General features: G+C 56.8%; 2 protein-coding genes across 4 annotated transcripts; both read right to left on the bottom strand.

The window, feature by feature from the left end:
* Positions 1-3,675: 3,675 nt before the first annotated feature.
* On the bottom strand, positions 3,676-4,416 carry SFN (stratifin). The gene has a single exon (XM_048968990.1). The coding sequence runs from the start codon at positions 4,414-4,416 to the stop codon at positions 3,676-3,678; it is 741 nt and encodes a 246-aa protein (XP_048824947.1).
* A 2,385-nt stretch (positions 4,417-6,801) lies between these two features.
* Positions 6,802-18,618, bottom strand: ZDHHC18 (zinc finger DHHC-type palmitoyltransferase 18). 3 transcript variants are annotated; one of them, XR_007380985.1, is made up of 10 exons: positions 18,315-18,618; positions 17,491-17,651; positions 14,791-14,940; positions 13,187-13,324; positions 12,644-12,692; positions 12,081-12,183; positions 10,566-10,675; positions 9,817-9,916; positions 7,579-7,671; positions 6,803-7,156 (listed from the first exon to the last, which is right to left on the bottom strand). XR_007380985.1 is itself a non-coding variant. In XM_048968985.1 (9 exons), the coding sequence occupies exons 1-9, from the start codon at positions 18,557-18,559 to the stop codon at positions 7,509-7,511; spliced, it is 1,095 nt and encodes a 364-aa protein (XP_048824942.1). In that variant the 5' UTR covers positions 18,560-18,618; the 3' UTR covers positions 6,802-7,508. The 3 variants fall into 3 exon arrangements, 2 of the variants coding, with proteins under 2 accessions (XP_048824942.1, XP_048824941.1); XM_048968985.1 differs by lacking the exon at positions 7,579-7,671 and having other exon boundaries at positions 6,802-7,547; XM_048968984.1 differs by lacking the exon at positions 6,803-7,156 and having other exon boundaries at positions 7,563-7,671.
* Between the last annotated feature and the right edge of the window lie 2,284 nt (positions 18,619-20,902).

Raw genomic sequence — 20,902 nt, 5'->3', positions numbered from 1 at the left:
GCAGCGTTGTGTTCCTCTACCTGGGAACTGTGCAGGTCCTTCTCCAGCTGGAAGTGGGGCTGGGAGCCAACCTGACCAGAGTGGGAGCTGAAACTCCATCCTCATGCCTTGCTGGTGTGGGTTTCCAGCCTGATCTCTGAGCCCCACATCTGATGCAAAAGGGTCAGATGATGCGCTCATAAAAAATAAGCTGATTTATGGCCGATTTTTCACGGCTCTGAGAGATTTGGTGGCTTAAAAGGGTGCTGTTGGGTCAAGCCAGAGTTACCCACGAGCTGCCAAAGCTTTTGTAGCCACTCGCCTTCTGCTGATTTTACCCCTGCAGCACCTGCAGCCCCAGCCCTGCGGTGGGGAAGATGGAAAATCAAAGAGCTCTGAGCCCCGAGGGGAGCGCTGCCGTGTCCCACAGACCCAGTCCTTCTCCTGCACGTCCCCACGCCGGGAGGGGACGGATCCCGGGGGCTGAGGAGGTGACAGCCTGGCTCCCGTCGCTCCCGTTGAGCAAGCATTGGGCACGGGGCCAGGATTCGTCACCACGGTGCGGGCCTGGCCCTGGGGTCCTGGCTCCCAGCCCTTGTGGTCCCTCCTGCCCCCACCCCCAGCTCTGTGTTCTGTGGGGTCGGGGATTGGGAATGGTTGGGGATGGGGGACGGAGTGGTTGGGGATGGGGAATGTTTGGAGGTGGGGAGTGGTGGGAGATGGGGGATGGTTGAGGCTTTGCTCACATCTGTGCACCTCCATCCCCCTGCCCCACAGCACAGCTCTCCCCCCCCTAAGAGTGGGTTCCAGTGCCCAGGACTGGCTTACTTCGAAGCAGTGGGCTTGGAGTGAGCTGATCCCAACAGCAGCCCAGGAGTGTGGGGCTGGGACCAACACCAACTGGTTTCAGAGCCCCCCAGGTTGGGATGGGCACTATCCCTCACTGCCTCAGCCTTGTGCTATTCTCTGTGTGTGGACAGACACACAGACACGGAGCAAGTGGGACGGAAGGGTCCTTCCAGGCACTGCAGCCATCCCAAACATCTATTCCCAACCACTGCAAAGCCCACCACCAGCCTGGCTGCCTCCCCCTGATTTTGGGTTCAGTGAACTCCCCATCAGGGCAGCACTCACCATGGGCACCCCAAAAGCTGCCCTGCTGTGGCCAGCAGCCCCTGGGATGGGGCTCAGCCTCTGTCACCCAGCCTGGGGACAAAGAACAAGCCTGGCTGTGTGTCCTGCTGCCCATCTGTCCCGCTTAGGTTGTACAAGCAGTGCCAATGAGGCAGCAGAGATCTATTCCAGTAGCCATAAAGCCATGGCCAGTAGCAACTGGGTGTGGGGCTGTGCTGGGACCTGCTCCCAGTGCCCACCACCCATCCCTAGTCTTAGGGTGGCTCTGAGTTGGGGACACTCCCTGGACATGGGCACCTGAGTCCCGTTGTGCTGCTGCTGTTCAAAAACCCTAAAATCCACATGCACAGCCCTGCTCTGTTCCTACTTTGGGAAGATAAGGATGGGGAGCCTTGTGGGTATCAGGGATCCCTCCCAGCCCCAAAAAGCCTCCGGGCTGTCTGGGAGGCTGGGGAGCAGCACGGCCCCAATCACACTGCAATCTGGGGCATGGTTATCATCTCTCACTGCCCGCCGTCCCCTCCCCGTGTCCCCAACCCCTGGGGTCACGGCCAGCAAGTGCCTGCGGGTCATCCTGCACGTCTGCCGGCCCTGCACTGCCCAATGAGCCTGAGAGCAGCTCCAAGGAGGGGTGGGTGCGTTCTAGGCAGGACAGAGGCCAACCACAGAAGCCGCTCATTTTCCATTCAAAGGGAACCGATGGCACCAATGGACCCCAACCCCATCCTCAACCCCACGGCCTCTCCTCAGCTCTGGGTTGGGGGCTCCCAGCATTGCCTCGCAGGCACTGAGCCGGCTCTGCCACGGGATGCGGGGCTGGGTGAGCAGGTTCTGCTCCACACATCCTCCCACGGCCAGAGCATTCCCACGGCCCCATCCTCCCCACCCCAGGGTCGTGCCTCAGTTTCCCCAAACCCAACATTTGACCGTGCCCAAGCGCAGCTCGGCGCAATGTCCCCGATGTCCCCAAGCAAAGACCCCACTGAACCGGCACACCCTGAGTCACGCCGCTTCCTCCTGCCACCCCATTTCCCATCAAAGCCGGGTCCTGCCCACCACGGCCCAGCCCTGCTGCTCTCCATCTGATGAGCTCACGGCCCAGGCTGCCGGGACTGGATTTCAGTGTAATTAACTGTTCGTGTTGAAACTCGCGCTTTGAGAGCTGCGCCCTTCGCTGTGGCTGAGCGCCAGGGCCAGAAGTGCTGAGCTTTCTCCTGCGCCGGCACATCTGCACCTCCACGGGGATGTCCTCACCTTGGTGGGATGCTGTCACCTCCCCTGGGACAGCTCCACGTCAGTGCTGTAGGGGTTGAAACATCCTGAAACGTCCCCCTGTCTGCATGGAGCCCCTGTAATGGGGTCTGGGATACTGTGGGTTGTGTGGATTGGGTGGGGACACCATGGGGATGGAGACATCATGAAGGTGGGGACACCATAGGGAAAATGTGGGGACGGGAACATTGTAGGGATGGGGACACTGTGGGGATGGGAAGGGACCCCGTAGGGATGGGAAGACCATGAGGGTGGGAACACCTTGAGGATAGGGACGCTATGAGGACGGGGACACTATGGAATAGGGGCATCATGGGGATGGAAACTCAATGGGAACGGGAGCACCATGGGGATGGAAATACCATAGGGGTGGAGACACCCGGGGTCTGGGGAATGGGAATACCGTGGGGATGGAAATACCATGGGGGTGGGGACACTATGGGAACATCATGGAGGTGAGGACAGTACAGGGATGGGAACAGCGCAGGGATGGGGGCACCGTGGGAACGGGGACACACAACTGCAGGGTTGGAGACGTGGGGCACCCTCTCCCTATGGAAAAACCCACCTGGAATGCCCACCTGGAAAGCCCTTTCTGGGACCCGTCCCTGAGGTCTGGGCTCGCTGAGTATTCCCACAACCCACGGCAGGGCTGGGAGGGGCTGCAGGCAGCCGGACCGGTGCTTTGGGGGCCCTGAGTGCTCCCCCAGCACGGCGTGGCATGCAATGGGACCGGCGCTGGGAGCTTCAGGAGCTGCCTGGGCATGTGCACGGGAGGAGAGATGAGGCGACCACAGAGGCAGGCGTGCACGAGATGGTTTATTGGAGCCGCACAGAGGCTTCGGCAATTCACGATCCTCCAACTGGGTGGGGGGCACATCGGACCCCCCTCCCCTTTTTCCCCATCCCGTCCCATCACCTCCTCCCACTGCCCCCAAGGGACCAGTGGCGTGGCTTCAGCCCCCCAAGACAGTGGGTTAGGGCCCCCCTAAGCCACGCTGGGGTATCTCCCAACCAAAATGCTAAAGGGGTGGGGGGAGCATGACAAGAACATGGGGGGGAGAGGGAAAGGGGAGGCCCTGCCAAAGGGCAAACATATGGACCCCACTCCCGGAACTGGAGGGGGGGTGAGGGTGGAGGGTGGGGTGAAATTCCTTACCCACCCCTTCAAAAAAAAAAAAAATAAAAGGAAAAGACACCGAGGGGTTTTGGGAAGGGGAGGAGGGGGAGTCTGGGAGGGAGAGGAGGAGGAAGGAGGTGGGGGACGGACCCCAGCTGCGTGGGGACCGTTCAGTTCTTGGGCTCTTCGCCAGCCTCGCCGCCGTCTTCGCCCGCGCACTCGGCTGTCCATAGCGTCAGGTTGTCCCTGAGCAGCTGCATGATGAGGGTGCTGTCCTTGTAGGAGTCTTCGCTGAGCGTGTGCAGGTCCCCCATGGCCTCGTCGAAGGTGGTCTTGGCCAGAGAGATGGCCTGCTCGGGGGCGTTGGCGATCTCGTAGTGGAAGACGGAGAAGTTGAGGGCCAACCCCAGGCGGATGGGGTTCGTGGGCTGCATCTCCTTTTTGCTGATGTCCATGGCCTCTTGGTACGCCTTCTGGGCGCTGTCGATCGTCTCCTTGCGGTCGTTGCCGGCGGCCACCTCGGCCAGGTATCGGAAATAGTCTCCCTTCATCTTCAGGTAGAACACTTTGCTCTCGGCGTCGCCGGCCTTCTTGATGAGGTGCTTCTCCAGCAAGCCCAGCACCACGTTGCAGACGCCCTTCAGCTCCTCTTCCACCTTCTCCCTGTATTCGTTCACCAGCTGCGCTTTGTCGTCGCCCTCCTCGGTTTTGTGCTCGATGCTGGAGATGACCCTCCAGGCTGAGCGCTGGCAGCCCACCACGTTCTTGTAGGCGACAGAGAGGAGGTTGCGCTCCTCGTTGGAGAGCTCGTCGCCGTGCTCCACCACCGCCTTCATGAAGTCCGCCATGTCCTCGTAGCGCTCGGCCTGCTCGGCCAGCTTGGCTTTCTGCACTTGGTGGTTTCTTGCCATGGCTGAAGGCGGACGGGCGCGGGACGAGACGTCGGGGCGAGGAGCGGGGCTGGGAGCCGTCGGAGCCTCTGCTGAGCTTCGCCGCCTCGATTCGCTTTTGGCTGAGCGTCGGAGCCCCGAGCGAGAGCGGGAGGAGTCAGCGAGGCTGAAGGAGCGGCCTCCTCCTCCTCTGCTTCCTCCCCGCTGAGCCCGCCCTTAAAAGCCAAATTGCCGTGAGTCATCGCGCCCCGAGGCAGAGGGGTGCTGGGGAAGGGGTGAGCGGGTGGCACCCACCTTGCCTTCGCTCAGGGTGCCGGGAGGGAAAGGATGAGCTCAGGGAAGTCCTGGGGTCCTCGGAGAGCCCCCCCCCCCATCAACGGGACACCCCAGGGGGACTCCGGATCCGTGGAGAACTCTGGGTCAACAGGAGATCCTGCATTAGTGGGAGACTGAACCAATGGGGGAGCTGGGATCAGTTGGGAACCCTGAACTAATGAAGGTCCCTGGATCAATGGGAGACCCCAGATAAATGGGAGACGTGGAATCCATGGAGACCCCAGACCAGTGGGGGACCCTGAACCAATAGGAGAGCCTAGATCAGTGGGATGCTCGGATCCATGGGAGACCTGGAATCATTGGGGTCCCCAGATCAGTGGGAAACCTCAAATAAATGGGAGATTCTGAATCAATGGGGGACCCCAAATAAATGGGAGATCCAAAATCAATGGAGATCCCAGATCAATGGGGGATCCTGAATCACTGGGGGAACCTGGATCAATGGGGGACCCCAAATAAATGGGAGACCTGGAATCAATGGAGACCCCAGATGACTGGGGGACCAATTGGGGACCCTTCCCCATCTGCCAGCAGTGCTCGGAACAGGGAGCAGTGGGGTCGTCACATTGGGGTGAAGCAGGAATGCGGCAGCACCCGGTGCTCCCTTCCCAAATACCCTTAGAGAAACAGCACGGGGTGGGCCTGGCTGTAAAAATGGTCTCCTCCCAAAAATCCTATCGCTGTCATTTTTATATGATGATTAACTCGTTGGTAATTGCGAGGGCTTGAAGGGCAGGTATTTATTCCCACCGGTGGGGAAATCGAGGCAGGAGGAGCAGCACCTTGCCCAGCACTGCCACAGGGATCGGGGCCAGGATTGGGATCGGGGCATTCCCAACCAACACCGCCAGCTCAGGGGAATTGCCCTGGCACTTGGAAGTACTCAACACCAACCCCCTCCCAAAATATCGGGGTGTCCCCAACCCCAGGGCAGCTCCACACCCACAAACCCCACCAGAGCCCCATTAAGGCTTCTCCAGCTCTCCCCCAGACCCATTGCCACGTCCCCCACCCTCTCCGCTCATCCCAGCAGGGCACGTTTTGCTCCCTTCACGCCGCACTGAAAAGAGTTGAGATTTTTTTTTTTTCAATTTTTTTTTTTTTTTTTTCATCCTCATTTTTATTTTACTTCTGCCCAGGAGCGCTGGCGGCCCCGATTAGGATCTGCGCTCAGCGTTGCGCTGCAGTTTCGCTCTCAGCCTGTTCCCACACGCCGGCACAGGGCAGGGTGCGGCGGGCAGGCAGCACGTGGGGATGGGGCCAAGGGCTTCACCAGCACTGTGCCAGCACCCTCGGCCCCATCCCTTCCGTTCTGTCCCTGCTGGGGTTGCTCAGGGCTGGGAGCTGCCGGTCCCAGCTTTGTGCGGTCCCCACTCCCCGTCCAGCCAAGCGGTGGGGGCTGTGGGGTTTGGGGCCCAAAGTGGAGCCCACGTGGGCACTGCCTGACCTCACGGATGGAAGGGGCTGTGGTTTTGAACAGAATGCACTTCTGCCCCATCTCATCCCAACATGGTAGCACCCCCCCATCGGAGAGTATGGGGGCAGGTCCCCCCCAGGGTGCAGCGTGGAGCTCGAGGGTTCGGGTGCTGCCAGAAGCACTGAGCTGCTGCCAAATGGTGGCAATGAGCTGAGCAGGAGCTGCAGAAATATTCTGCTCTACCGGTTTTGGTGCAAGTTAGGGGGGGAGGAGGAGGTGAAGGGACGAGCCCCAGCTCTGTGCCCTGCTGCGGGGGGAGCATGGCCACCCATCACACTCAGAGCACCCACAGATGCCCCTAAACTCACACAGCTTCAGCGAGGGATGCAGGATGGAGCCCAGCACCACAGAGACAGACAGGAAACGGGAAAATCTTTATTTCATTACAAAAGTAAAAGGCAGAATCCTACCAGGCTTGAAGCCCTTTGCACAGGGGGAAGGGACCCATCCCCTCCATCAGAGCCCCATAGTGATGAACTGGGAGGTGGGGAGCTCATAAGGAGGGTGAGTATTGACCATGCACCATCCTACAGGGTCAAGTGGGATGCAGTGGGCAACATGTGCTGGCTCAAACCCAACCCCCCCCCCCCCCCCCCCCCAGGAGGAGCCCCCAGGTAGGGCTGGGTGCTGGGAGCCCTGGCTCAGTTTATGGCCCTTCCCCACGGTGAGGGGGAGGCAGGAGGAACGCAGTATTGCACTCAGGAGGGATGCTGTATGGCTTTTTGGCCCCTGCTGTGGGTGGGGGGCTCAGAAAGGCTTTGGCTTGCACACGGCTGCTCTCCCCCCTGTCTCCCAGCAGGAAGGGGGAAGGCACAGCTCTGCAGAGGCACAGGCGGTGCTGATGGCTGTCGTCATCGGGGAGATTCGTGGGGTCCTGGCTTCCCCAGGGTGCTCCAAGAGGGGCAGAGGGGCTGCCGGCCTGCGGAGCTCCGTGCTGCCCTGAGCACACTGCACAGCCCCAGGACCGGGGAAGGAGGAGAAAGAACTCACCTTGATGGTAGGCACATGGGAGGACAAATGTCACATTACACACAGGGAAACTGAGGCACGGAGAGATGGAGATGAAGGGTGGAACCATAACGTGCTCCCAGTCCGGACAAACCACAAACACATCCCTGCACCATGCAGGGCACTACTGCAAACATCACGGGGCTGCTGTCCCCAAGCTGGGCTGACCCAGTCCAGCTCCATCTCACAGCACTCGGGGGCGGGGGGGAAGCAGCCTGCTGTGCTCACCCAGGCTGCAGGAAGGCGGTGGGAGCATGCAGGTATCAGCACGGCTGGAGGGTGATGGAGGGCTTCACAGGCAGAGCCGGACATGCAGTGGAGATGAGATGGGCTGAAGGAGAAAAAAGGAAATCCTTTCTTACCAGCCAGCCCCCAAAATGCAGGGCCAGGAGCAGAGGAGAGGGCACGTCCCATCAGGCTGTGCAGGAAACAGCGAAGTCCTGGCAGGCATCCTCCTGGGGAAGACACCAGAGTTACGCGCCGCAACGCCAGCGGGCACGGGGTGTGCGAGCTGTGATGGATGGAGTGCGGGGCCCAGAGGGAGCTCAGCTCCAAGCAGAGATGCATGAGCAGAGCGACACTTGGCCCAGCCCTGAGACCTGGGGGCAAACCCTCTCCCTCAGTTTCAACTTGGTGCTCAGTGCCCCCCCCCCCCCCCCCCCTCCGCAGCCCCATCCTGCAGGAGGGCGCCCAGGCGAGCCCTGTGACTAATGCACCATCCAATGTCAACATCCTCTTTTGTCTTAAAGGAATAAAATAATAATCCAAGCAATTAACTCTTTAAAAATATAATTTTATTACAACGAGTAATCAAGGAAACCGGTTTCAATAAGAACAGGAAGGAACCTGGGCCCCGCTGATGACCTGCACACGGCTCTGTTGGCCCCAGGTCCTCCTGCTCAGCCCTTGCTGACAAACCCCTGGGACAGCTGTGCAGCAGCAGGGACATAGGGGCACAGCAGCCTCTTCGGATGCCAAGGTGGCTTTTAGGCTTCCAGGCTGAAGCACGCAGCCCATGGGATGGCACGGAGCCACACTGCTCCCATTGCGCTCAGTGAGGGCCATCTGCTGGGATGCAGCAGAAATGGAGCAGCTGCCACGCTCTCACCTGGGCCCCTGGGGCCAGCCGGGCTTTCTGCAGAGGGGAAGGCAAGCTGGTGGCCATGGCAAGCTGGCAGCCCTCCATGTGGACTGGCTCAGTCACCTGCTGCATACAGCACAGCTCTGGCTAACTCAGCAGGACAAGCTGCCCCCTGCCCCAGGCTGAAACCCCTGCCTGCAACTCCCAGGAAACCCAACCAGGCAGCTTGACACAAAGCCCTGCAAGGCTCCAGCCTGATCCTAACATGCACAATGCTATCTATGTCAAATATAAAAACATTACATAGAAAAAAAAAATCTACAAATTGTGCAAAATTATCCAGCAGCTTTTAGTAACACGATTCAAGTATTGCTAATAAGGCCTGTGAGTCTCCCTCTACTGCTCCTGTCAGCAACCTGCAGAGCTGGGAGCCCAACCCGGCTCAGCCACATCTCCATAGGCTGGGAACGATGCACCAAGGCACACAGGGATCACCCTGAGTTCTCTGCTGGCCCGAAACCCAAAGCAAGAGCACGATGTGAGGCTGTCAGAGATCAGAACACACTTGCTGCTCTCTCTGTGTAACCACCTGGGACAGGCACAGCCCTTGGGAAGTCACCACTTTCCTGCAGCCTTCCATTCTCCTACAGGTTGGATGCAGTCGGGCTTCCCTGGCAAGTTAAGGATCCCAAATCTCACAGCTGGAGCTTCCCACAGGGAGAGCTGCAGGATGCTGTATGTGTTTCTTCTTCCTCACTACGAGGGTCCTCCTAACTTGTGCCCTTGCTGCAAAGCTTTGTCTTACTGCCACAGCCAACATGCCAAGATCTCCCCAGCATTGCCCTGGTGAGCGGACAGAATACAGAACCAGCAGCAGACAGGACGCCCAGCCAGCTCCCATGGCTGCACAACCACAACTCAGCAAGGCACAGCAGCTGCTGGACAAGAAAAGCCACTCTGGCAGCAGGTCAAGCTGAATACCTGGCCGCTAAGACACACAACCCCTCTGCATTGGCACGGAGGAGCAAGAAGCGTTCATGGATACAGCAGGGGCAGCAGGGAGCTTCCACCTGCACCAGCCTTGCAGGCAAGGCTCAGCAGCACAGCTCCAAGCAGGATCCCTCTGCCAGCCCACGCCCCGTTCTCAGCTCCTCTCTGCCCCACGCAGGGCACGCAGCCACTGCCCGGAGTGATGCTCCAGGCTCAGGGCTCTCCTCTCCCCAGACCCGTTTTGCTTCCCAGGTGCAGGAGGGATCCCTGCTTCCCCGGCAGCCCCAGGGGTGCTGCATCAGTCAGAAGTCCAGGCAGGTCACATCACAGTGAAAGGAAGAAACAAAAAATAATAAATAAATAATAATAATAAAAAAAAAGGCAACGTATGGCTCGACCGAGTCTTTGGCAGATCTGCATCACAAAGCTGTCCTGCCTGAGGCCAGGGAGATGGTGAGAAGGGAAGGTACTGCTGGAGATGGGTGCAGGCATGGCGGGCACTGGGCTACACCCCAGCACCACCTCCTACCATGCTGGTGTCAGGTTTGGCTCCAAAGGAAGGGATTTCGTGCTTTGGACTGGCCGGCGTCCCCACATCTGGCTGGATGAACCCTCTTCTGTCTATCAAACTGGAAAACAAAAGGGAAAAGATGCAAGGGGAGGAGGGTTAGGATGCAGGACATGGAGACCGGATGCACAGCCACTGAATCAAATCATTTTCAGTGATGGTTTCTGCAGACCCTCTGCTGGCCCGGGCTGTAAACCAACCCTGATCATAAAACCAAAACCTTCCTGACACGCAGACAGCTCTGCTGTAGAGATGGAGCTGATGACCCACAGGAGGTCTCCACAGCTCCCTGCCCACCACACAGCCAACAGAAAGGTTTGGGTTGCCACAGACCCAAGTGGGAGCTGCAGAAGGACTTTATAACAGGAATACAAACTAAACGTGGAAAGAATCTAGGTGAAATGTTCTTCTGCAGCCTCCCAGCATGCAGCTCAGCTCCCTGAAACCACATTTAGCATTGCTGAATGGCAATGCTGGCATTTCAGTACCTCTGAGGCCAACAAAGAGCAGTGGGTAATGCAGGGAGCAATGCAGAGAGCAGGATGCAGAACGCAGAGCTGCATAGCAGGCAGCCTAACTCTGCCCCAGTGCACCCTCTGGTGACAGAGCAGCGAAAGCAGCTGCTTGCAGCTCCCCAGACAAACACTAAAAGCTGTTCTGGAGAATCTGGTGGGATGCTGCCAAGCATTTCGGGTCGTCTGAGCTCTCACCTGGGATGGAATGGTCCACACAGCACCGCACAGCAGTTTGTGAGGATACTTTTATGGCTGTAAGGATTGGCAAACTCTGAACCCCTCTTATTTGACCAGGACCCTTTGATCTGAAAAGAAAGGACACGATTAAGGTAGGAAAGAGGTGATGGTAGGTAATGGCGTGATGGGGGGCTTGGTTCAAATCCTCGCTCAGGAGGTGGGAGGTTGGGCTTAATGCAAACCTCCTCCCTGTGTGATGAGCAGCAGGGCAGCATGACGGCACTGTGCTCCTCCTGCCTCTGCCCAGGCTCAGCAACCAGAAGCTCCAGAGCCGTGTCCCCTCCATGCCGTGCACCATCAGTGCCACTGCCTGACCCTCACCCCTCTTTATTCTCTGCTAAGCTGAAAGCTCTTCAGAGCAGCGCTCTGCCTAACGGTCCCTCTCATGCTCCAGAGGTTAAACAAGCAGTGAGGGGACTCCCAGGTCGTTCTGCAACAGAAGGAAGTAATCTCATGTCCCCACCCTCAGCAGCTGTCACAAGGACTCTGATTTTGAAAGTCAGGGCACGTTCAGCATAGGCGCACACAGGCGGGCAGATGTTGTACCCAGCCTTGGGCCCCTGGATGCAGTGAACCATTCACCACCCTGTTTCCTCCTCCTGTTTTTACTCCCCCTCTGCAGATGCAGCACGTGCCTGGGACGTGGGCAGCACAGCTGGAGGAGCTTTGGGCTCATGACTGGTGGGGCTGTGCTGTGACAGCCTGCTGCAGTCCAGCCAACCACTCTCAGCCAACAGAATGGGGAGGAGGAAGAAATGAAAGGAGGAGAAAAACAAACAAAAAAAAAGGATTCAAACCTGATGGGATGCAGTGCTGGAAGCTTCCAGCAAGGATGACAGGTACTTCTGATCAGAAGGGTGAATTTTGATTCCTTCTGAGGATCAGACAGATCCTGCTTTTCCATACAGTCTGCCCTTCTCAGGGCACTCACTCAGCCCTTTGAGTCTGCACCACCCCAGCCTTTAAGGCACACCTCTTGAGAAGGCATCTGTGTATTTTTTGCTTATTAGACACGAGGAACTAATAGAGACAAAGGGACTTGCCCAGGGTCTCTCAGGAAACCTGTGGTTAGACAGGATGCTGAATTAAGATCACCCATGTCCCAAGCTAACACCCAAACCTCAGGGGCCTGCTTTCCTTTTTTTAACCTCAGAACTCCTCATTTTAAGCAAACCCATACACAGAATGGAAAAAAGCCCACGTGTGACCCTGCTGACATTTCAGAGTGCTGCCTCCCAACCTGACACCAATGCTGTCCTCCCACCACGCTGCTGTTTGCTGTGGTTCCCTTGCTCAGCTCTCCAAACCGGGAGCACAGCTGCTTCCTTGTCAGTGGATTATGGCAGAATACCTCACCCAGATCCTGCACCATGGCCAGGGATTCCTGGGAGCCTCACCTCTGCTGAGAGAGCAGGAGGGCTGGCGGCCCCTCAGCAGATTTTGGGGTGAAAAGATGAGGGTTTGGCTACTCACGTCTTCGTTCGTGGTCAGGTTCGAGGCAACTAAGTAAGTGTGAAAACCTGAGAGGCCCAAAATAGACCAGACTGAGAAAAAACAAATCACCAGCTCCAGCACAGTGAAACAAAAGTCAAGGAATTCTCAGGGAACAAAGTCATCTACACAAGCTGTTTTGGGGAGGCACTCACAGTTAAGACCACACCAACTGGGCCATGAAAGCACCCCAGCTACCTCTCCATCCCCATGCCATTCTGCAGCCATCCACCAATGCATGACTTTCTCCAGATGTTCCTCATCCTTCAGAGCCTTGCAAGCTGGGAATCAAGTTTGCTACCCAGCCTTAGTCCCCTGGCAATGAACTACAAGTGGGAGTAAAGATGAAACCAAACTGGTGATGCCATCAGTCTGTGAGCATCGGATACCTGCCTGCCCCAACCTGGCACCTGGGGTCTGATTAAACCATGGGAAATGCATCAGGCCACCCCTACAAAGAGCCAGCTTCCCTTCTCTGTTACACAATTAATTGTTGCTGCACCAGTGCTCAATTGTCCAAGCAGTTGTTGGCACCGAAAGGATATCTTGCAGGTGTTGTCTTCAGAGTGGTGAGGAATCCATCTCTCTGAGAGCCTGCAAGGCAAATGGGACAAGGAACCACGTTCCAGCAGGCAGCCTCACACCTCCAGGCAATGCTTCACTCCCCAGCACACAGCCACCCCCCGCAGGCCAGAGGGATCTGCCTGGCTGCCCAAAAACACCTGCAGGCTGCAACTGTGCAGAGATGTCAGCGAGCAAGTGCAGGTCCAGGAGATTTAGAGCTGAAGGAGAGGTTACCTGCCCTGCAGGGCTAAGTGAAGACACACTTAAAGCCCACCCATTTGGGATTGCACAAAATGCATTTGCTCTGCAGGGGGATAACTCTGTCACCAGCTCTCAAGGTTTCTCTGCAGAGAGGAGAGGAGCAGTCAGGGCTTCCCCGCAACGTGAACCCCCGCTTATTTGGGATACCTGCACTGGGAAGCCAGGCTCAAACCCACACAACAACCTCGTGCTGCCCCAGGGCCCCGAGCTGCTTGTCTCCTAAAGCAAGGTGTGCTGCTGCTGCTGCTGGCAGCCGGACTTACGCAGAGTGAGGTGGGTGACGACGCAGGCGAAGATGAAGGCTGTCAGGAAGGAGAGGGAGAGGATGAAGGCGTAGAAGTAGCGGTAGTTGCGCTTCCCCACGCAGTTGCCCACCCAGGGGCAGTGGTGATCAAACCTCTCTGGAACACAGGAGAACAGTGAGGCTGCTGCTGCCCTCCACATGTTGCTGAGCCTCTGACAACTGGCTGAGAACCGAGCTCACACCCACTGTGCCGAGATCGGCAGCTCTCAGCAGAGCATCATTGCTGAGAAGCTTGAAGCAAGCCCTGCAGCCTGTTCATAGACCCCTTCTTAAACATCATTTAAGGTCAAAACTTTCCTATCACCATGCACTGCAAGCTTGCAAGCCCTGTGACCGGTAACATCTCCCATTACTAAAACTGAAAGAGAGCAGGGAAAGCGTGGCAGTTTCTCCAGCACCCAGCAGCACTGGGTGTGTACCCACAGCATTGCTGCTCTCCCTCTGTGTGTCTGTTCCCTTTGCAGAAAATAATATACAAAGTTATGAAAATACGGCTCCACAATCCAAGAAACTGCCTGGGAACCCAGGGCAGGTACAGTATGCCTGCAAGCACTCCCAGCTTCTAATGAAAGGGCTGGATTGCAGACTGAAGCACTGCTGTAACCCTGCTGCAGGGGACATCAACACAAACAGAACTCTGACACAAAGTCATGCCTGCTCACCCAGACTGTACCTCCCTAAATGCTGTCCTGCCTGTGGCTGCTTTCCAGGCAGCAGATCCAGTGCAAGGAGGAGCCCCAGCCACCCACAGCTATCCCCAGACATGAAACACATGAGAGCTCCCAAACTTAATCAGAGCCATGGGGTTCTGCTGCTCCATCTGCCCCAGTAAAGTACAGTGCGTGGCTGCAGGGCCCCACAGGGGACTACCAGGAGCCTCACTCAAGGAGCAAAGCCTCTGCTCGTGCCACTGAGCCCTGTGCTGCTGCTCTGCCCACTCACACTGCTCCCTGCACGGGGCCTGGCTGCATGGAGCCTTGGAGGCTTTTCTTGTCTTCCTTCCCTCCTGCCCCACTGCAGCCACAGGGCACAGAGTGAATGCATAGATGAGCTACACCACAACCTGCAGCAGTTTCTGTACCACCCAGAGGCCAGAGACAGCTTGGAGCCTGCTGCAAACATTGTGCTTGGTGAAGCCTTAACAGAATCACAGAATCAAAGAACAGCCAGGGTTGGAAGGGACCTCGAGGATGATGAATCTCCAACCCCCTGCCACACGCAGGGCCACCAACCTCCACCTTCAATACCAGCCCAGGCTGCCCAGGGCCCCATCCAAGCTGGCCTTGAACACCTCCAGGGACGGATGGGGCATCGCAGCCTCTCTGGGCAGCTGTTCCAGTAAAATCACACATCATGGAACACCCCCCTCCAAAGCAGGGGAAAGAGACACAGAGCACTGGACGTGCTGAGCCCTCAACCCGAGCCACTTCTATTTAAATGAGAAGAGGCCAGACCTCTTGCTATCTCACCATATAACCCCTTGTGAAAAGCAAAAGCAGTCTGCTCAGGAACCTAAGCCACCCTTACACCCATGGGATGCAAACTGCTGCTTTCGGGACTCACCGACGCAGTTGTCGCAGACGCTGCAGTGAGAGGTGCGGGGGGGACGGAACATTTTGCAGGTGTAGCAGTATTTGAGCTTCACCACGTACTTATTGATGACCACTTCCATCGTGCGGGCTGGCAGGCGGTACGTGGAGGTCCCCATGGCATCTGCAAGGGAGAGGAGGGACAGTCAGAGCAGTGCAGGGGACACCTGACCACCCCAGGACCCAGCTGACACCCCACGGGACCCCAATCCGCTGCCAGGCACGACGAGGCATTGGCACATCCCCATCACAGAGCAGCACAGCAAGCACGTCTCAGGTGCTCCAAGGAAGATTTCATTGACCCGTGCACATCAGTGGCACGAAGGGTTCCTTATCCTCGTGGGTGAAACTGAGGATTTGCAGAGGTGCTGTGTGTTTCACCTGTGCGTTGTGCACTTGGAGCTGGCAGCTAGAAACTGATTATCAGCTCGGCAAAATTGGGAGCTGGAAAACCTCTGTGCCATGTCTGCAATTTTGGGTTATTTGTTTGTCTCAGCCACTCCTGAAAGAGCACCTTTCCCACTCCTGGGGAAGGCTTTGAAAATAGAGATGTAACAGAGCAAGGTAAGAGGAAAATAAATGGATTATATCACCAGCAACAGCTGGTGCAGCAGGCAGCATCTGCAGCCAGATTACTGCTGTCAGCACTTATAAATAGAAACACAGATAACCATTCTGAGAAGATTTTCAAGCCAGTTTGTTTAGTCAAGTACAGAATTATCGCCTTGCAGCTGCCCTCAGTGGGCAGATGGGAAATGCTCCATGTCAGCTCTGCTAAAGCATTTCTTACTGAAGGTCAGGGTGCACACACCTTCCTGGCACTGCAGCACAGCAGACAATGGCACTGATGCAGCGAAAAGCAAAGAGCTGGGGGCTGAGCCCATCACATCATTTGTGTCCAGGTCTGGAGCCCCCAGTACAACAAGGACAGAGAGCTGTTGGAGAGGGTCCAGAGGAGCCACAAAGATGATCAGGGGACTGGAGCACCTCCCCTACAAAGACAGGCTGGGGGAGCTGGGCTTGTTCAGCATGGAGAAAAGAAGGCTGCGGGGTGACCTCATTGCAGCCTGCAGTACCTAAAGGGAGCCTACAAACAGGAGGGGAATCAACTCTTGGAAAGGGGGGATAACAGCAGGACAAGGGGAAATGGTTTGAAGTTGAGGGAGGGGAGATGGAGGTTGGATGTCAGGGGGAAGTTCTGTGCTATGAGAGCGGTGAGGTGCTGGAACAGCTGCCCAGAGAGGCTGTGATGCCCCGTCCATCCCTGGAGGTGTTCAAGGCCAGGTTGGATGGGGCCCTGGGCAGTCTGGTATTAAATGGGGAGGTATTAAATGGGCTGGTATTAAATGGGGAGGCTTGTGGCCCTACATGTGGCAGGGGGTTGGAGATTTGTGATCCTTGAGCTCCCTTCCAACCCTGGCCATTCACCTCGTCCTCCTTGCAGGGCTCAGGCTGCTCAGCCCAGCCCTCACTATCTGCAGGATGCTTACACAGAGGTTTGTCGTGGTTTACCACAAGCAGCTCTGAAACCCACTAAAGCCTCCAGGAGGGATGGTTCCACTTGGAGTGAGCACACAGGTTAAGGGCTCCATTCCTTCTCATACTGGCGTTCCAAAGCATCCCAGCACTGGACATCCCCCCCCCCCCCCTGCACTTCTGGCTGAGTGCTTCCAGCTTACAAATCCACAGTGCCTTTACTACACCCCAAGAGTGGATTCCACCCCCCAGGCCAATCCTGCTCTCTCATCTCCTGCTGTGCAGCCCCTCCACCTTCCCAATGCTGACCTGAGCAAGGAGTGGCAGCTAAGTTCCATCACAGCAAAATTCCTGCTGCGGGGTGACCCCACCAAGACCAGCAGGAGGGAGGGCAGTGAGAGATGGGACCATGCATCAGTACAGACCACCCTCACTCACACTGAGATGAAATGACTGAGGGACCGCTCTCTGTGCAGCAACAACCTCCATCTCAGCACCAGTTTTAGCTCAGTCGCAGCTGTCCCGTGAAAACAGAAAAGAGGATCTCATCCCTACTTGTTTTTAGAAACATTTCCTTGATCCAGGAACCCTACTCAGGAGATTCTGCCTGTCAAGTTCTCCCCTCAAATCCCAGCTGATGTGGGGATAAGCACATCATCTAGGGAAGCTTTTTATCTTCCAAGCATGCCTCTTGCTTTTGGCAGCTTTCTAAATGCTGCTTGGTTAATCCTCATCAGCTTTCTGTCTTGTCAGAGTCTCTGCACTACAGCCACGTCACAGAAGGGCAGAGGGGAGGAACTCAGGTAGCACAGAACTGTCTCTTCCAAGAGAGGGAAAATAAACCGAGGTCTGTAGGCTCGGCTGGAAATCAAATCCCCAGAAATCCCAGCCCCAGATCTGAACTACAGCACAGACGATGAACGCTCTGCCTGTCTGCCTCCATGAGTGCAGCAGTGTGACTCTGAATGGGGACTTTGTGCACCCCCAGCTGCAGCACAGCCGCTGACAGCACCACGTTCAGGATGCTGATGTCCTGAGCTCTCCTTCATCTCGGCTCTGTACAGAGCCACAGCCTTGGCTTGCTGCTGTGCTACAGGCACAGGGCTTTGCCTGGGAAAGCAACGGGACAAAGCAGTAAGGAAAGCTCTAAGCAGACAGCATGCAGAAGCACCCGCAGCAGAGGGCCCAGCTGTCTCACCAATGCGCTTCTCCAGGTCTGCAGCCTCACTGGGGGTGGCTCTGGGCAGGATCCCGGGGTCCCTGCAGCTCGTCTGGAGGAGGCAGCTGATGACGAAGAAGAAGAGGACAGCTGCGATGATGGGGATGGCCAGGGTCAGGTGACGGGCGAGGAAGGGGCAGCTGTGAAATGACCAAAAAAACCCCAAACTCACATATATAAGCACTGTTACCACCCATCCCTTCAGAACCAGCTATCGTTTATTACACAGCATACTACAAATTACCGCGGGGAGGGGGTTGGGCTGAAGCAGAGCCCTCTAACACAGCAGGAGCCAGCACAGATCACGACCCGTAACACAAATCCTGCAGCGCCGGAGCTGTGCGGGGCAGCCCCGTGTTCTCCAGCACCAAGGCAGCACCAGGAGCCAGCCGCTCCGCACAACCTCTGCCCTCCTCAATCGCACCATCGCCAAACCGCAGGATATCCCCACTAGGAAAGGACCCACGGGGGTCACCGAGCCCGACCCCCCCCCCCAGCCCGGGTTAAGCAGGGATCAAACACGGCACGAGCTTTGCCCAAAGCGGAGAGGGAAAGGAGCGCTCGTTCTCCTCCGCTTCGGGAGGGCTCAGCACCGAGCTCGGCTGCCCGGCACCGCGCATCCCCCGAACAACCGGCACCGAAAGGACTCCGAGCTCAGCGCTGCCTCCTCCTCCTCTTTTTCCTCCTCCGGGTCCCGGCAGCTCACGCGCAGAACGGGAAGGACGGACGCGATGTCTCGCACCGCACAGCGGGCACCGCCGGCCGACGGACGCGAAGCGGCGCTGGGGGCTGCGCGGACTCACTCGAAAGCGAAGAACAGAGCGCTGGTGGCCAGGATGAGACCGAGCGTGAGGGCGAAGACTCCGCTGTGCCCCGCCAGCATCAACCGGCCGCCGCAATAGAAGCGGTTGCGGCCCGGGAACACCTCCCATTTCCGTCGGGGCCGCCGGTTCTCGCCTGGACGCTCCGGTACAACGGGCGGCGGGGAAACGGCGGGGCCAGGAGCGGCGGCACCGGGCGGGATCTGCCGGTACTCGCAGTCCTTCATGGCGCCGCCCGGAGCCCGCAACGCCCGGCCCGGCCCCGCCCCGCATTGCAGCGCCCCCTGCCGGCCACCGTTGGGAGCGGGGTGTGACCGGAGAGCGGCGTTGCGGGGCGGCACGGCTCAGCACGGGGGGGTCGGGGGCGTCGTTGCACAGAATCACAGAAAGGCTCGGGTTGGAAGGGACCTCGAGGATCACGATGCTCCAACCCCCTGCCACACGCAGGGCCACAAACCTCCGCATTTCACAGCAGCCCAGGCTGCCCAGGGCCCCATCCAACCTGGCCTTGAACACCTCCAGGGATGGATGGGGCATCACAGCCTCTCCGGGCAGCTGTTCCAGCACCTCACCGCCCTCATAGTAAAGAACTTCCCCCTGACATCCAACCTCAATCTGCCCTCCCTCAACTTCAAACCATTTCCCCTTGTCCTGCTGTTATCTTCCCTTTCAAAGAGTTGATTTCCCTCCTGTTTTAGGCTCCCTTTAGGTACTGCAGGCTGCAATGAGGTCACCCCGCAGCCTTTTCTCCATGCTGAACAAGCCCAGCTCCCTCAGCCTGTCTTTGTAGGGGAGGTGCTCCAGTCCCCTGATCATCTTTGTGGCTCCTCTGGACCCTCTCCAACAGCTCTCTGTCCTTGTTGTACTGGGGGCTCCAGATCTGGACACAGTACTGCAGACGGGACCTCACAAGAGCAGAGTAGAGAGGGACAATCACCTCCCTGTCCCTGCTGGCCACCCCTCTTCTGATGGAGCCCAGGATACCATTTGCTTTTGCAATGCACACTGCTGGCTCATGTTCAGTTTTTCATCCATCAGGACCCCCAGGTCCTTCTCTGCAGGGCTGCTCTCAAGGACCGCTCCTTCCAGTCTGTGTGGATGCCTGGGATTCCCCTGACCCAAGTGCAGAACTTTGCACTTTGCTGTGTTGAACCTCATCAGTTTCACCCAGGCTCACCTTTCAAGCCTGTTGTGGCCTCATGTGACTGCAAAGAGGAGCCCTAACGGGAAGCAGCAGCTGTGAGCAGGGCCAGCAGCTCACTGCCATGCGTTTCCCCTTCTGTGGTAAGGAGGGCAGCTCTTTCTGCTAATTGCACTTGAGAGTTTCGGTCCAGTGGCTCCTTTTGTGAACATAGGGTTTGAGTTTCTTCCCTCCACGAGATGGGAATTTTTCCTTATCATCTTCTGCATAACAGTGGGAGGCAGACAAAACTCTGCCTGCCTGCCAGGAGCTGCTGCTCTTCCACTTCATCTCCTGCAGTGCCAATGGGAAGGTGGGAGGAGGCAAAAAGTCAGGATAACACCCTAGAAAAGTAAGGAGACACTGGGGAACAACCCCATGGGTACAGCCCATGAACAAAGGGACAGAACAAAGAAATAGCTCTCCAGGTTCACACTGCATTTCTCAAATGTTTATTTCAGTGCAGATAAGATAACTAATGCAACTGCATATTTGAAAGACAGAAGGAAATGTGTTCCAACAGCTTGTTGTATGGGTGCTGTTTATTTTTCTGTAATTACTCTGCTCATATTCTCCAATGTTATGTTAATGAAGTGGCACAAATGCATGCACACACACCTGATAGTTCTGAACTGCTCTCCTGCATCCTCCTTTACATTACAAAAAAACACACCTTTGTTTATTAAGACAGAAACATTACAAGATGAAACTCCAGCAAGTCAGATCTTTGCCAAGAACCCCAATAACCAGGAAGTTGTTTTTCACAAAGCCCCAACAAATCTGACCTTTTCACTGTGGGGGGTCACTGCCAATTAAGCTCTTTGTGTTTCTAGTTGTTATCACAACACCCACACCTACTAAGTTGATAAAATCATAGGATGGTCTGGGCTGAAAAGGCCCACAGTGCTCATCCAGCTCCAACCCCCTGCTGTGTGCAGGTCACCAACCAGCAGCCCAGGCTGCCCACAGCCACATCCAGCCTGGCCTTGAATGCCTGCAGGGATGGGGATCCACAGCCTCCTTGGCAACCTGTTCCAGTGCCTCACCACCCTCTGGGTGAAAAACTTCCTCCTATATCCAACCTAAACCTACAACATCTGACTGCTTTGGCTTTCAGCTCTCTCTACTACTGCTGGCACAAAGCAATGAGTTAATATACTAAACCAGACTGCCACAGAGAACAGTAGCACAAGCAGCTGTGACTCCTTCAGTGTCAGTCCCACCTTCACCTTGCTGCAGGTGGCACCAGCTAACGAGCTGAGTCTTAACTCAGTAATGACAAACCAGGCCAGTGCTTCTGCTTAAGGTTTATCAATCCCAAAGAAAATACGTGGAGGCAAGTTAATATCCATCAGTTTAATAGAGAGGCACTCACCTTGGTAGGGGCAGC

The sequence above is a fragment of the Lagopus muta genome, chromosome 23 (assembly GCF_023343835.1).
Source record: "Lagopus muta isolate bLagMut1 chromosome 23, bLagMut1 primary, whole genome shotgun sequence".
Taxonomy (NCBI): domain Eukaryota; kingdom Metazoa; phylum Chordata; class Aves; order Galliformes; family Phasianidae; genus Lagopus; species Lagopus muta.
The sequence above is the reverse complement of the archived record's forward strand: the minus strand, read 5'-3'. Positions and strand labels throughout refer to the sequence as shown.